Raw genomic sequence first — 15,246 nt, forward strand, 5'->3', positions numbered from 1 at the left:
TATATATATATATATATATATATAATCTACACACACAAACACACATATATAAAAATATATAGGTGTGTAAAAATGTGATATATATAAAGTAAAGGTAATGTTTAATTTTATGTGAGATTGATGTGCTTTTTCCAGTGCAGCCCCAACACTAGACAAGGCAATTTGCCTTGTTACGAAAGGGCTCAGTTCATGCGGGCACTGCATAAGTACTGCATGCGGGCCCCACCTGCATCACACTGTGCTGTCTCCATAGAACTTAATGAAATGTCACTCATGATATTTCAATAAAGTTCTAACAAAAAATAAAGAAAAATAAACAGTGCGATGTGCCAGGATCAGTTCTGGGGGAACCTGCAGCTGTGCGTTGTAGTACAGCTACTGGTGTGAATGCAGCCTAAATGGCAGTAACCCTTCTGTCTTTACACGCAATTTGGACCTTGGCACAAAGGACATTTTACTCACCAAACCTCCTTGAATTTAAATTCACTACACCTGTTCTAGATCATTCTAAATCGTTAACCCTTGTTAGCACAGATGGTGTTCAAATCTAGTTTACAATTGATAATCTGACAGTACAGTACTGACAATATTAATTTGGTAACCTTCCTAGCCCTCTTGCATTCCAGAGGAGATTTCAATTTTGATAAAAATAGTAATATGAGAAAACAAGTAATATGTAAACAGCATAATACTCCATTAACACCCGCCCCCCACCTGTGACAGGTATGAATGGGGCCTTACTACTACTAGCTACATATAAGTCAAGGAATGAGTAAATCTGTTGAGTTATACTTGTGATTTACAGTTCATATAATAATGTCAATATTATTGGTTTCAATGACAAACATGTTTATTAAAATACATTTCATACATACCTTTACAGGTCTAGGCATATCTGGCTTCTTTATTCTTAAATAAATTTGGCTGCCAACTGCCAAGCCTTGGAAAAACCAGTAACTAAAGCTGTAATAATCAATGAGCTGAAAGACATCCTTCACACAAAGGAATATGAGAGCCATAAACCCCTGTACAGTATAAAATATAAATACATTTTATTAGAACACAGTCTGATTAAAGAGCAACTATAGCCAATACTTTTTTTTTTAGTTTTGGACAGAATGGAGAGGGATTAGAAAACCTGTAATGTAGAAAACCTGTAGTGTTCTCATTAGGGAGATTCCCGCTCACTATTTGTCCTAGTGACTATTATCACTGAATCTAAAATGTTGGGTTGTCATCAGAACATGATGGGAAATCTTCAATTGAGGACACTAGTGGGGACCACAGAAGATTTCCCTCACTTTGGAGGGATTGTCTCACTTCCTGTTGCGGTTATCAGACAGGAAGTGAAATCTCTCCAATGGGACACAGATCGCAGGAAAAAAGCCAACCAGGCTTACCACCTCTGTTACTGAAAAAAAGGTTTTGGCTTAAGCATTGTTTTAAAGAACATTTCCATGGAGAAAGTGGAATTTAGTGAAATTTTAATGCTATATAAATTGCCCACTCATTTTAAGGAACATCTGACATCCTCCCTGGCTCCGTAACACGCCCTCTCACTTAGTTTGTAGCGCTTCCCTCCTTGTTTTCTCAGGAAGCCCATATAGCAAGGGTCTTACCATACTGCTTTTGTACAGATGTCAGGGCTGCCATCAGGGCAATAATGGCATTACTGCAGTAGATGGACTGGGCATATATCTGTCAGCCATTCAGAATGTACATCAGTAGTCTTGCAGGGAAAGGGCTACTGGTAAACAGAGGGATGTTTTAGGTAGCAAATAAGCTAAATAGTTGGTGCTCAGGCTGACAATGGTAAAAGAAAAAAAAAGCATTTAGTTCAACAGAAAGAAATTGTAGAAGCTCTTTAACCTAGAAAAGATTCACACCATAGGTAGATGGTATGCTATGGAATAATGTGCACTTATTGGGTTGCTTTGGTAGGGGCATTGTAACAACACATCGCACCATTTACTTTTTTCTTATTGAGATGTCACAAAATGACAATTCACTCAGCTCCATGCACCACAGCGTGTTGTGATGCAGTGCATTGCCATTCAGTGGCGTGTGCTGCAATTTTCAGCAACATGCACCACCGCACTTGGATGGTGCAAAAAGGGCACCTAGAAAACTATTGTTTTCTAGGTGCCCTTGCATTATGCTTGTGTTGATCAACGCTGATCAACACAGCTCAATGCACCTGGTGTGAAAGAGCAGTTACTCTTTACTGTGAAGAAATCTAATAGGAATGTAATAAAATTAGAGATAATTACACAGCTCATACTTTTTTTCACATCTTCAAAAAGGGAAGAAAAAATATGTGTTATTTGACAAAGTACAATAAAAAGTAGTATTGAGTTGGGTTTAGGACATCATGTAACAAGGAGCCTAGTGCTTACAGATATACAGTATCTCGTTTCCCAACAATGTCAACAGGAGGTTCATCTGAGTACTTCTCTAGGTGAATAGACCAGAAATGCAACAGGACAGATTCTTTTGGAAGATGGGTAAAATAAATAGTCTTTACAATCTACACACATTTGGCATTGGAGAAGCACAATGAAGATGATGCTCTACATTTCTCCTTTTTCCTATGTGTGACCTGAATGTAAGGAGTTCCTTACTAAGTTTGTCCTTTTCTCTCCCACCATAGCTGGATATTAGACATCTTGCTGTGATTGGAACTTGCTGCTGTTCCCATCAAATTAAAGGACGTCACTTCTGCTGGGTCAAGGTCATTTTGCAGAAGATGAGAAAGAGCCAAGATGCATCCAAGATTTATCTCTGGTGAGCAGAGACTAAAACCAGCCATACACCAGAAGATTTTCATACAACAGTTCATAACAAAAATCTTGTCAGAACATTCGATAATACCATCAGAGACTTGACAAATGTTGTTTGAACTTTCATTTGATTTTGTTTCTCAAACAAAAACCACATTCACTATTAGAATTCTGTTTATTTGAGAAAAAAATTCCTTCATCTGGTTTAAAATGATTGTCGATTTAGAAAATCTATTGTAATCTAATATCTACTGGGGTATAGCCAGCTAAATTTACGTGGTTCAAGAAGTCTGAAAGAGATGTGGTGGACAAGGATTCTGGAAATGATTTACTCCATGGTCTATGAAGTATGATCTTACATTGTTTTAATATAAAACTGATGACATCTGGAAACCTGTGAGTAGTGATAGTGCTACCAGTGGGCCACAAATGTGCAAATAGATTGCTTATAATATTTGAAAATATATCTTACGTTAAAAAGTAATGCAGGGATAGGAGTGTATCTATGGATGTGAATCATACACAGAAAATCAGGAAGGTGCCCTTCTCTTGATGCTACAAAGAACAATCTGAAATTAAAATAAAATGTTAATATGAGAAAAAGGAATATCAAATTTAGCAATCTGTGCAGGGATAGTCAGCTTTAAAGGGATAGAAATTTCAGAAGTAGTAACTATAAGGGAGGAAGAAAAGAAGGTAATACTTTGAGTATTCAAGCACCGTGCACTTCTCTTTTCTTGATCATAAAGCACACAGACAAAATCATAGACAACTATGCAGGTATCATCAGATGATTGGACACTGGCCAGAGCTCTGACCACATATAACCCCTCCCACTCCAGGAAAAGCTCAGTTTTTTTGTCAGTGTCCTTAAGTGCAAGACATGTTTCTTTCTCTCTCCTGAGAGAACGTGTTTAATCTTATTTTCAATCAAGTTTCTTTGGCTGCATGCGGCCACCTCGGGTCTGTATGCAGATTCCACAAGGACAACATCAGAAGATGCGGAGCCAGCCTGTAACATTGCTTTCAGCACTGGATCCTGTGTGGCCACCTTCATTGGCACATTTGTACAGTGTGTTGGGTTAGCTGCAGCATGCTATTCAGGTCCAGGGCAGTGGTACATCCGCATTGGTTTGCTTTTGTCTGAAGTGAGCGAAGCCGAGGTGTGGGTGGGGGTTCCCCCCCTCCAGTCCGAAGTGCATATTTGTGCATCATCTGGTGGGTGAGTCCAAAAAGTCCTTACTCCGTGGGACATGTTAGCCTTTTTCCAATCTGGACTGGAGAAATAGTTAGCCCTGAGTACGCTCAAGGAACAAATATTAATATTAACCATCCTTTTCTGGCAGCCCTTGGCCTAATATTCCTTGGTAAAGGCTTATGTTCAAGGGGTTTCTCATGTGACTTCTCCTAGATGCCCTCTAGTGTCCCATGGGACTTACACCTTGCATGCAATGTCACTATCACCTCCGTTAGGAGAGTTTGAGAGCTGGCTGCTCTTTCGAGCAAATCTCTGTTCCATGTTCTTCACAAGGATATGGTCGTTCTTCTTCTTATTATACAGGATTTATATAGCACCAACAGTTTGTGCAGTGCTTTACAATATTGGGAAGATATTATAATTACAATACAATTTAAGACAAGATGGTAAGGAGTAGGGATAAGCCGAACACCCCCGTGTTCGGTTCGTATTCAAACATTCGATCCGCCGAAATGTTCGAGTACGAACTCAAACTCAATGCAAGTGTATGGGGGTCGAATGTTCGACCCCCATACAGCTGCCGGTACATGTGGCTGCAGCGGCCTGTGTCCCTTCAAATCCCCGCTGTTCTCCCCGCCTGTGTTGGCGGAGGCAGCGGGGACACAGACCTCTGCATTGCTCCGCTGCCCCCGTACCTCTACTGCTGTCTTCCCCTGGTCCGTCGGCTTCTCCGTTCCCCCGTCCGGCCGCGGCACCTCGTCTTCTTCCGGTCCGTCCGCACCTCCTCTTCTGCTGGTCCGTCCGCTCCTCTTCCCGGGTCCGTCCGCTCCTCTTCTCCCGGGTCCGTCCGCTCCTCTTCCTCCGGCACCTCCTTTTTCTTCTGTCTGTCGGCTCCTCTGCTCCCCCGGTCCGGCTGATTCTCCTCTGCCCCGCCCCCTCTTCATCTGCAGGCTTTGAGCCATACCCAACCTGCTATTGGATATTGTAAAATGCAATAGCCAATAGCAAGCTGGCTATTGCACCCGCCTGCTATCAATCAGCATGGGGGGACCTGATAGAGAACTTTCTCCTTCAGGCCCCTCCTCCACTGAGCCCTGATTGGGCAAAGTCTTGCACCTGACCTGTGGTCAGGTGCAAGACTTTAACAAATCAGAGCTTCAGTGGGCATTTTGTATTATGGAATGTCCGCGGTCGAACAAGCCGCGAACATCCCATAAAGTTCGGCGTTCGGTGAGCGCTCGAACTGCCGATGTTCGATTCAAACTCATGTTCGAATCGAACACTCGGCTCATCCCTAGTAAGGAGGACCCTGCCCATTAGGGCTTACAATCTAAGAGGGAGGGGCAAGTGATACATGAGGAGATAGCTGTTTGGGGAAGAATTGTTTGAGAAAGAGTTCAGTGGTTAGTTTAAAGTGTGATAGGCTTCCCTAAAGAGATGAGTCTTTAGCGATCGCCGAAAGGTATTCAGAGTGGGAGAAAGACGGACAGGTTGGGGTAAGGAGTTCCAAAGAATGGGAGAGGCTCTAGAGAAGTCCAGTAGGCGAGCATGGGAGGAGTTGACAAGGGAGTTGGAAAGCAGGAGGTCATTGGAAGAGCTGAGGGGGCAGTTGGGGTGATACTTTGTGACGAGGTTGGAGATATAGCCGGGGGCAGAGTTTTGGATGGCTTTGTAAGTGGTTGTTAATATTTAGAATTTTATCCTTTGGGCGATTGGAAGCCAGTGCAGGGATTGGCAGAGGGGGTTGCAGACACTGAACGGTTGGTTAGGTGAATGAGTCTAGCAGCTGCATTCATGATAGCCTGTGTAGTGGAAGGCCAATGAGGAGGGAATTAGACGAGAGATAACAAGTGAGTGGATGAGCAGCTTTGCAGTTTCATTGGCGAGGAAGGGGCGTATTTTGGAGATGTTACGAAGGTGAAGATGGCAGGATCTGGATAGGGATTGGATGTGGGGAAGAAAGGTGAGGTCAGAGTCAAGATTGACACCTAGCACCTTGGAATGGGGGGAGGGTTGGATAGTTGTGTTCTCATTCATGATCGAAAATTTGGGGGAGGGTACGCGGGGGGAGGGAATACCATGAGCTCAGTTTTTGAAAGATTGAGCTTTGAGAAATGTTGTGACATCCAGACTGATATGTCAGTTAGTAAGTTAGTGATACGTAAGGAGAGAGGTGAGTTGTGGAGTGGAGAGATATATTTGAGTGTCATCAGCATAGAGATGGTACTGGAAGCCATGTGAGGTGATCAACTGACCAAGAGAGGAGGTGTAGGTAGAGAAGAGAAGGGGTCCAAGGACAGAGCCTTGGGGGACACCAACAGAAAGGGGAAGTGGAGAGGAAGAGGTAGATTTGTAGGTTACACTAAAAGAGCACTTAGGTAGAAGGAGAACATGAGAATGCCGAGTCTTGTAGGCCAAGCGAGTGGAGTTTCTTAAGGAGTAGTGGGTGGTCAACTGTGTCAAAAGCAGCAGAGAGGTCTAATAGCAAGAGTAAGGAGTAGTGGCCATTGTTTTAGCTGATAGAAAGTCATTAGTGAGTTCTAGGAGGGCGGTTTCAGTGAAGTGTTGGGGGCGGAAGCCGGACTGTAAGGGATCAATAAGATTGTTATCAGTGAAATGGTTGTAGATGAGGCATTCAAGGAGTTTGGAGTTTGGGGGTATTTCTGGAGATCTAAGACGATAAAATCAATTCCAATTTCATATAATGTTACCCGGTCATCAAGGTTTATTTAACCAAAATGCATACAAGGGAAAAAGAAGGGGTCTTCCAGGAAAGGAATTGCTGGAAGTAGTGGTTACTAAAGCAAACCGAGACCGATAGTTTTGTGTTATTGAAAAAAATATATAAACTTTATTAAGTTTATATATAAGTAAGCAGATAGGTCTGAGATGGTTGACGTTGGTGGGGTCCAGTGAATGTTTTTTGGTATTGGGGTGACCAGTGCATGTTTTAGAGGGGAGAGAAAGAAGTAATAGCAGCATGCGTGACTATATGCAAACAGATGTGGTGGTGGCAGCTATCATTGTATAGTACAGAGCCCCCCACCCACAGCTGATCGCATGGAGGAATTTGTATTACTCATGCGATCAGCCCTATTCACAGGAGAGAATGGGGCCTTAATGATCCAGCCATCAACAGCACCAGGGACCTCTATGGCTCCCAATAGCACATTTAGCCTGGCAACTGCAGTATTAGGAGTTCTGATGAAGCTGTCTATTGCAGATCTAATCATAACTAAAGAATTATTAGACTGTATATTTCAGTTATGACTAGAACAGTGGCAGACAGGTAGCTCCAGCAAAACATACTGAGGGGGATTTATCAAAACTGGAGCCGACAAAATCTGGAGCAGCTGTGCATGGCAACCAATCAGCTTCTCTCTTTCATTTTCAAATCTTAACTGAACAAACTGAAGAGAGAAACTGATTGGTTGCCCTGTTTTGATAAATTCCCCCCCTAGTATATATCGGGATCTCCAAAATCATGCTATTGGAGAACAAAGTTCATAGTATGCATGTTGGATTGTGGTGGGGTTCCCTAGGGGTTCACTAGGAGATAATAATTCTTAATAAGTATTATTCCTCCACTGGACTTAAAGGGAAACTCCACTTGAAAAAAAAATCATAAAAAAAAGTAACTTTCCATTTAAAACTGCAGCTGCAAAATGGAGTGCCTAGAAGTGCCTAATTTGTACATATCACTCGTTTTCTCACCTGGATCCTGAAATGACTACTGAGTTTAATCCACCGCAACAGGATATAGCCACTGCTATTGGGATAAACCACTTTATATATCCCAGGACTCTTTCTGCAAATGTCTATAAAATACACAACGCAATATAAGAAATATGACATCATTCCCTCAAGGTAAGCAATCATATAAAATTATTAGTAATATGGTTGTAGGATAGAATATATATTGCATCACAAGGACTCTAAGGCTGCATTCACACCTGAACATGAGTGTTTACAGTTTTTTCAGGCATACTCAAGCTTAAGCTTTTGTGTTTTAGCCAATAGAAAGTTAGGTTCTAGGAGAAATAGATGGTTGTTTATCCTTGAAAAAACGCATATTTTTTTGTTATGTTTCAGGCCCATCCATTAGGTCTATGGGCCCCATTCTGCTTTAAAAGTAGCTTGTGGACCTTTTTAAGCTTCAGGTGTTGCAATGTGCTTTTCAGATGTGTTTAGCTTTCTGCCAGCTTCAGGACTCTGAAACCAGCGGACCAATTTTGATTGAAAGGAGAAAAAAAAAATAGGAAGAGAGCCCAAACACATGACTGGGTCTTCTCTATTCAAGGAGTTCCCTCTGCTGCATTAAATAGAGTGTACTCCCTAGGACACTGAACGCTCCATTTTTTGAATGGGCAGGCCATGCTATTCAGTATTATGGTGAACTATTCCAGAGCAGATATCACATCTGCTCTCCTTTATTAATGGACCCCCCAATAGTAATTCTGCTACTGTGTACCAGATGCTTGGTTGAAAATCCTTCAGATGATATTTGAAGATCATACTTGTAGTCCAAAGTCATAAATATTTTGGTCGACTTTATAAAGTTGGTTTAAATTAACATGAGGTCTAAGTAGCAACAATCCATGGGTTTTTCTTACCAGGAAGACCCACTAATTTTCCAGAGAAAATCCAGTACGTGTGCATTCTTTTAAGGTGGAAGCAACAAGTGATGTATTGTTTAAATAGCCTGAATTGCTGTACATGGCACTAGGGTTCTAATCAGGGGCATTAGAAGGAACCACATTGAAAGCCAAGCCTATGATACATCTAGGTCTCCCTTTTCACTATATGGCATCATGCAGTGGCTAAGATTTCAGGGCACCACCAGCGCTGTGGGGTCATATCTGCCTGCAGCCTGTTTAGTACCTTTTCTATGGTACTGCTTTAAATCCAATGTCTGGTCCCTATACTTTTCATAAAGATATTTGTAAGTGTTTACATCTGCCATGTAATCAGCTAATGAATGATTTATTTAAAAAGCCTAAATGAGGTTTTGTACATTTCCCTGGCTAGTGTAGTGTATACAGTGTACTTCCAGCCCACTGCTGACATCAGCACCACATGTATAATAGACGCCATCACCAGTAAAATCTCCTTGCCCCCCCTCTGTACTTGGCTATTTGCCAAGTGTAAACAGAGATGGCACTGTGGGCATGGGTTTAGTGACAAATAGAGGTGCTGCCTTTAAATGGTCACCTGCAAGCTACAAATGTTAAATATGAATAATTCATGCAAAAGATAAAAATGTTATAAAATACATTTTCTACATTTTTATCTTTTAGTCCTAAAAATAATTTAAAAAAAGGATAAGAAAAAAACTGAACCCATATATATTAACTACGGAGATTTAGATTTCCACATTAGCTTCCCTTCTGAAGCGCATAGCACAGATGCAATGCTACCTTCAAGAAGCTACTGAAGAAGGACTGGAAAAAGTAAAGTCTTACCACAGCCACTGCACTGCTTTCCATGATGGTGTCCTTGTCTAATTCTGTGTAGTATGCAATGTTTGTCATGACATAGATTACTGTAACCAGTGGCATAGAGATCACCATCGATAGTGGCAAATTTCTGGGGAAAAACAGTTCAACAATGACTTGACATACCATGGTGGTAAAATATGTTACATGCATATAAGCTTTTATATAATGAAGTAGATGTGCAGTAACCCATAGTAAAAGTTGGCAAACCTCTCCCAAGTTTACGACTACTGTTAAAAGTGAAATCTGGTTGGTATTAGTTAGCCCTAGTCCACACGGGCATCAATATAAAAGTATGGTATGACGCACCATTTCTGAGACATTCAAGACACGTCAAGAACCACAAACTAAACACCCTTTTGATGCTTATTTTTATTTAAAAATGTTAACAGTTTTGGGTGCTTCCTATGGTGTGTTTGCTATAGTAGGTTGCTTATAGACCCAACTACTGCTTACTCCTGTGATGGACTACAATCTCCCGTTTAGTTTACTCATTTACTGTATATTGAGATTGTAGTCCATCACAGGAGCGAGCTGGGAGCGGTGGCTACTTTACAACACACACAGCGACCACAGGGAACAAAAGTAGCAACCCTCCAGAAGGAAGAACAGTGTCAGCACCAATTCAGAGATGATTTGAGGAACTATAGCCGAGTGATATACAAATAAGATACATTTTTGTTAATAGCTAAGTTACTTGAATGCAGTTATAAAATGTACCCCTGCGTTTAGTGTAACTTTAAAATAAGGAGAATGCATGTCTATGTTCTATTAAATAGACTGCTGGATCATGTGGGTATATCCAAGTGCCATTATAGCCTTATATATATATATAAAAAATAGATTAATAGAATGCTATACAGTAATACACTGTGAATACTTTGTAAATTGCTATTATGCAGGCACATACAGTAGCGGGGACCCCCAGTTGGCTTAAAGCGTATTTCCACTTTTGTAGCCATATTGGCAGTGGCGTCACAAGGGGGTGCGGGGGGTGTGGCCCGCACCCGGGTGACACCATTGGAGGGGTGACACCAAAATGATTATGGGATAACACCTACTTTATATTTCCCCAATTCAAGAATAGCCGCACTCCATGGCTCTTCCCATGTCCAAGCTTTATTATAATCCACAAACCGATATACACCACATAATGCTCCCCATCATAAGAGAATCCCACTCATGCGTTCCACCCTCAAGGCTTAATCATCACCTTTGTAATCACCTTTCAGTTGGCACCTGAGGGACCCCCACCACAGGAAAACAACCACAAAATCGTAGAGCTGAGAGTTTTTGTATTCTTTGTTTATCTACTTTATATTTGTTACATGATCCCATTCACATAGCAGGCTGATGTTAACATAATTAACCCTGTCTGTACTGTGCTGTCGGATTTCATTATCAGTTGTAAACTAGATTTGAACACTGTCTGTTCCAACAAAGGGTTAAAAAACTAGAAGCTTTGTATGTTAATCAGGGGAAGCTCGGGCTGTCCCTTGTCTTGCTTTGAGGGCAGACAGAGTTAGTGTCACTTGGAAATCGAGAGAGAAGCTTGCAGAGAGACATCTGACTGCAAAATTGGAAATACCCTTTAAAGTGCTCCACCTCTGCTCTTAGTAAGCGTCCTGCTATGCAAAGGCTAATAGAAAACTAATACAAAGACAGCTCCCAGTTAAATTCTATGATATCATCTACATTTGGTCACATCACTGATTTAATATAATATAAATGTTAGTAATGGGCGCCGCCTTGTGGTGCAATTCAGTATTTCGCCTGGCTTGGGTGTGTTAAATGGAATGCATGTAATTGAGTGAACACAAAGATGTGCCTTGATTGTCTCTGAACAAAGAACTGTTGAACTAACCAGGTGCATTATTTTCACATTGGCAGATCTATCATTCTGATTATGAATAGGTATGTAGCAATGGACTAGGTTTTATGTAGGTGACTAGATATTAATGTGTCCCTGAACCGCTAAGTTTTAAGTTCATCCACTTACATCAAAACTCAGTGGAGTTCAGTTTAGTTCATCAGGAAATATTTAAGTCATAGACAAATGGATTGTTCTCTGTTTTTTCTTTTTATCTACTAGGAGATATGTGATTAAATATCCCTTGACCCTGCCAGTGTTCTGGATCTAGGGCTTTATGTTCTCACCTCTCCAGCTGCAACAAAGGAGTCTCATTGGAACATTACTTCTAAATTCATTTTAGAATAGCATTTTTGACATTTTGAATTGTTGGAGAGCCAGGCCATTTCTTTGTGTGAGAGAGCAGCATTCGACTCTTCCATGTGCTGCCAACACAGGGTATTTTAACCCTTGATATTCATAATTCACCCAATCTTGGTTGATACTAGTTGATAATCAATATGACTATAATGTATCAGGAATCCAACAGTGTATCCGGTGTTGAAGATCTTTTGCAACAAGTCCTCATCTAATGCGCTGTTCCACTGTCTATTCATATATTCCACATGACTTGTTGAAAAAGATCTTCAACACCGGATACATTGTTGGATTCCAGATACATTATAGTCACATTGATTATCAACTTATACACCAAGATTGTTTGAATAATGAATATGATTTGATGTTGATTATACCACTAGCGATCAGAGGGGTTGAGAGCTTTTTAAATGTTTGTATAGATGTATTATGCAGTTTTTAAGACTAAATTTTGATATATATTTGCATATATTGTGACTTGTTTTTTCGCTCTTTGATAGGATCTCCCGTTAGAGGGTAAAATTAGCTCTATTGAATATTTGCAGTAGGAGACCCAAGAGCTTCATTTATTTGTGTATATAGATGAATAGCTCCCAACCCTCATTTAAATAGAGTATTTTAAACCTTGCTGGAGCAATTATCAGTTGAAAAAAGAAAAATAGCCTCATATTTATTGCTGTATATGCAGCCTGACTGCATTACAGTAATAGATAACAAGACTTCAACTGAGCTTCAAAAGCACACAGCTATGCATACTATTGAACTGCATATATGTCAACTGCCATACTTGCCAAAGGATTTGTAATTTTAAGGTCTGTGGCCTTCTAATACACTATAAATAAACCTATAGGAAAAAAAGTGAGCATGGTGAGACATAGCGGACACAGCTAGGTTCAAGTTCACATCCTGTGTCTTGCACCCCTGCAGCATACCCCAAACTTCTGGCTATGGGGGCACATATGTATGGCCTCCCTGCCTCCCATAATGAGACACACTCATTGCCTTAGGGGTTCATCTTTAGGCCATAAGGGGAGAGGGAACAATTGAGCTTGCTCACTCTTGTGGAAGTGGCAACTTTCTTAAAAATACCAGTCAGAAGATAACAATAGCAGGGGGTCATACTGACTGACATATATCTCATATGTTCTTTGTCATACAGACTATATAGCACTTTAAAGTGTATTTCCACTTTTGCAGTCAAATTTGAGAAAACTCCTCAATATGTTGGTCCTGTGTTCCAATTCACACTGCATATCTAGAAATATTTTTTTTTTGTTTTTAACATTTCTTACCTTTTAGAAGCTTCTCCCGCACTCTGTGAGAGAAAACTCAGTCTGTCCACATAGAAAGACTAGAGACAGACGGAGCTTTCCCTTCATTAACATCTAGATCTTTAACCCTTTGTTTTAGAGCTAGACAGCTTTCAAATCTGGTGTACAACTGATAATGAGACCTACCAGCACAGTACAGACAGGGTTAAGTATGTTAATGTTAACCTGCCCAGCCGCCGTGCATCCCAGAGCAAAACTCAGTACACAGAACATCTTTTCTTTCAGAAAAGAGCATTTATTGTGCAAGCAGCATTTAAGTTATGCTATATGAATGAAAGAAAAACCAGTAACAAAAATATAAAGGTGCTATCTTGATTTGGCTGCAGAAGTGGAAATACATTTTAAATTAGTGAACAAGAATAGCACAAATGAGTATTTATGACTTTCCTGATCTCATACTTGTTCTGAACCAGTAACATAGAAAGTGCTAAATCCAATGGGTCAGCACAACGATAGCCACACATTGCTCACCATTTCAGACCTTCAGATACTGGATATATGAATCCATAAACCACACAAAACTGAACCATCAGTATTGAACAAAGTAGACACTGTGATGAAATTTGTGTACCAAGAGATGCAGGAACAATACCTCTTAACGTTCTTCATTTCTTCTGTTACATAATTAATGCAGTCCCATCCAGAAAATGAATACAACGCTGAATAGAAAGCCATAGTTAATGAACCTATATTCATCTGTGAGCCTTCGAATGATCTTTCCAAGTGAGATGTGTTACCTAAAAGGAGATCACATAGTTAATGCAGCCACTGTATTTTATAATGAAAACTAATCAGCACATAGCAATAAAATCTGTGACAAGCCTGTAACAAGAAGTTTTCTATAATGATATATACTTTTTCTTTAACATGGTTATATTTGTACATACTTGTAAAGGGGGTCTGTGCTGTTTTATTACAAACAGGCTAATGTAAATGATTTCATCAACCTTGTTTCTATGAAGAGTTTCTAGTTTTATATATTTACACTGGTGCGGCCTCATCTTGAGTATGCGGTCCAGTTTTGGGCACCTATCCACAGAAAGGATGTCCTTGAGCTAGAGAGAGTCCAGAGAAGGGCAACTAAACGAATGAAGGGGCTGGGGGACAAGGTTGCTAAATTTAAACTTGTTCATGCTAGAAGTGAGGCAATTAAGAGGGGACTTGATTTTGATGTATAAAATGTTTAGTGGTTATAGCAACATCAGCAATAAAACTTTTTTACAGTAAACTCCATAATAAGAACTAGAGGCCACCAATTAAAACTGGTGGAGAAAAGATTTAACAACAAAGGGTATAGGGCAGGGGTCTCAAACTCAATTTAGTCGGGGGCCACTGGACAAATATTTTAGTCGTGTGGGGGCCGCTACTATATACGGTACCGGTGTAAAGGCCGTGACACACTGCACGCAAAGCCGTGCAGAGCGAAGCAAAGCTATCCGGCACGGAGCTTTGCGTGCAGTGTGTGAGCTGAGTGCAGTCAGATGATTGACAGCACCTTCAGCCAATCGGCTCGTCCGTAACAACCTGCCAGCTGTCGCATCGCGACGCGCTGGTTTATACGCGCGAGCCGATTGGCTGAAGTTGAAATTGTTCATCTCGGCACGCTCAGCTCCGCGAGCTCTCGCAAGCTGAGGTGCCGAGCAGAAAATGACATGACACACTGCTCGCAAAGGCGGCGCGCCCCCGCTCCATGCTGCTTCGCGTGCAGTGTGTCACGGCCTTTAATGTCTGCATATGTTACAAGCGGCAACTGCCACCCATTCAAATTAATGATCGGGTGACAGCTGCGGCATGTACACGCCTGCACACCGCATGTAATCATATGTGAAAGGATTACATGCAGTTAGGAATCTGTCACTATCAGTGGTTACACAATTGTTTATCCAGGGATAGTGATTGTTTTTGTAACTGCATGTAATCATATAACATACCATTACATGCGGTGTGCAGGAGTGTACATGCAGCGGCTGTCACACGATCATTAATTTGAATGGGTGACAGTTGCTGCATGTAAACGTCAGATTAGGGATTCCTGCTGCAGGAAAACGCAAGTTTGTGACATAGGAATCCCTAATCGCACCTGAAATATAGGAGTGAATGGGGCCAATATACACACAGAAAAATACAACCCCCCACACTAATACACCCCCCTGCACAAATAAAATACACTCCCCCCACACACATAATACACTTCGCCCCCCCTTCTAAGCCCCCC

At 41.1% G+C, this 15,246-nt stretch overlaps 1 protein-coding gene across 1 annotated transcript in view; it reads right to left on the reverse strand.

The window, feature by feature from the left end:
- Positions 1-15,246, reverse strand: part of LOC108786901 (Y+L amino acid transporter 2-like) — a 33,568-nt gene that overhangs the window by 3,670 nt on the left and 14,652 nt on the right. Inside the window, exons 4-8 of the mRNA XM_018556299.1 lie at positions 13,624-13,768; positions 9,441-9,564; positions 7,693-7,796; positions 3,253-3,349; positions 876-1,025 (exon numbers count right to left, since the gene is read on the reverse strand). Coding sequence (XP_018411801.1) covers positions 876-1,025; positions 3,253-3,349; positions 7,693-7,796; positions 9,441-9,564; positions 13,624-13,768 — 620 coding nt within the window. The remainder of the gene's footprint in view (positions 1-875; positions 1,026-3,252; positions 3,350-7,692; positions 7,797-9,440; positions 9,565-13,623; positions 13,769-15,246) is intronic.

The sequence above is a fragment of the Nanorana parkeri genome, unplaced genomic scaffold (assembly GCF_000935625.1).
Source record: "Nanorana parkeri isolate BGI_ZX_2015 unplaced genomic scaffold, ASM93562v1 scaffold233, whole genome shotgun sequence".
NCBI lineage: Eukaryota > Metazoa > Chordata > Amphibia > Anura > Dicroglossidae > Nanorana > Nanorana parkeri.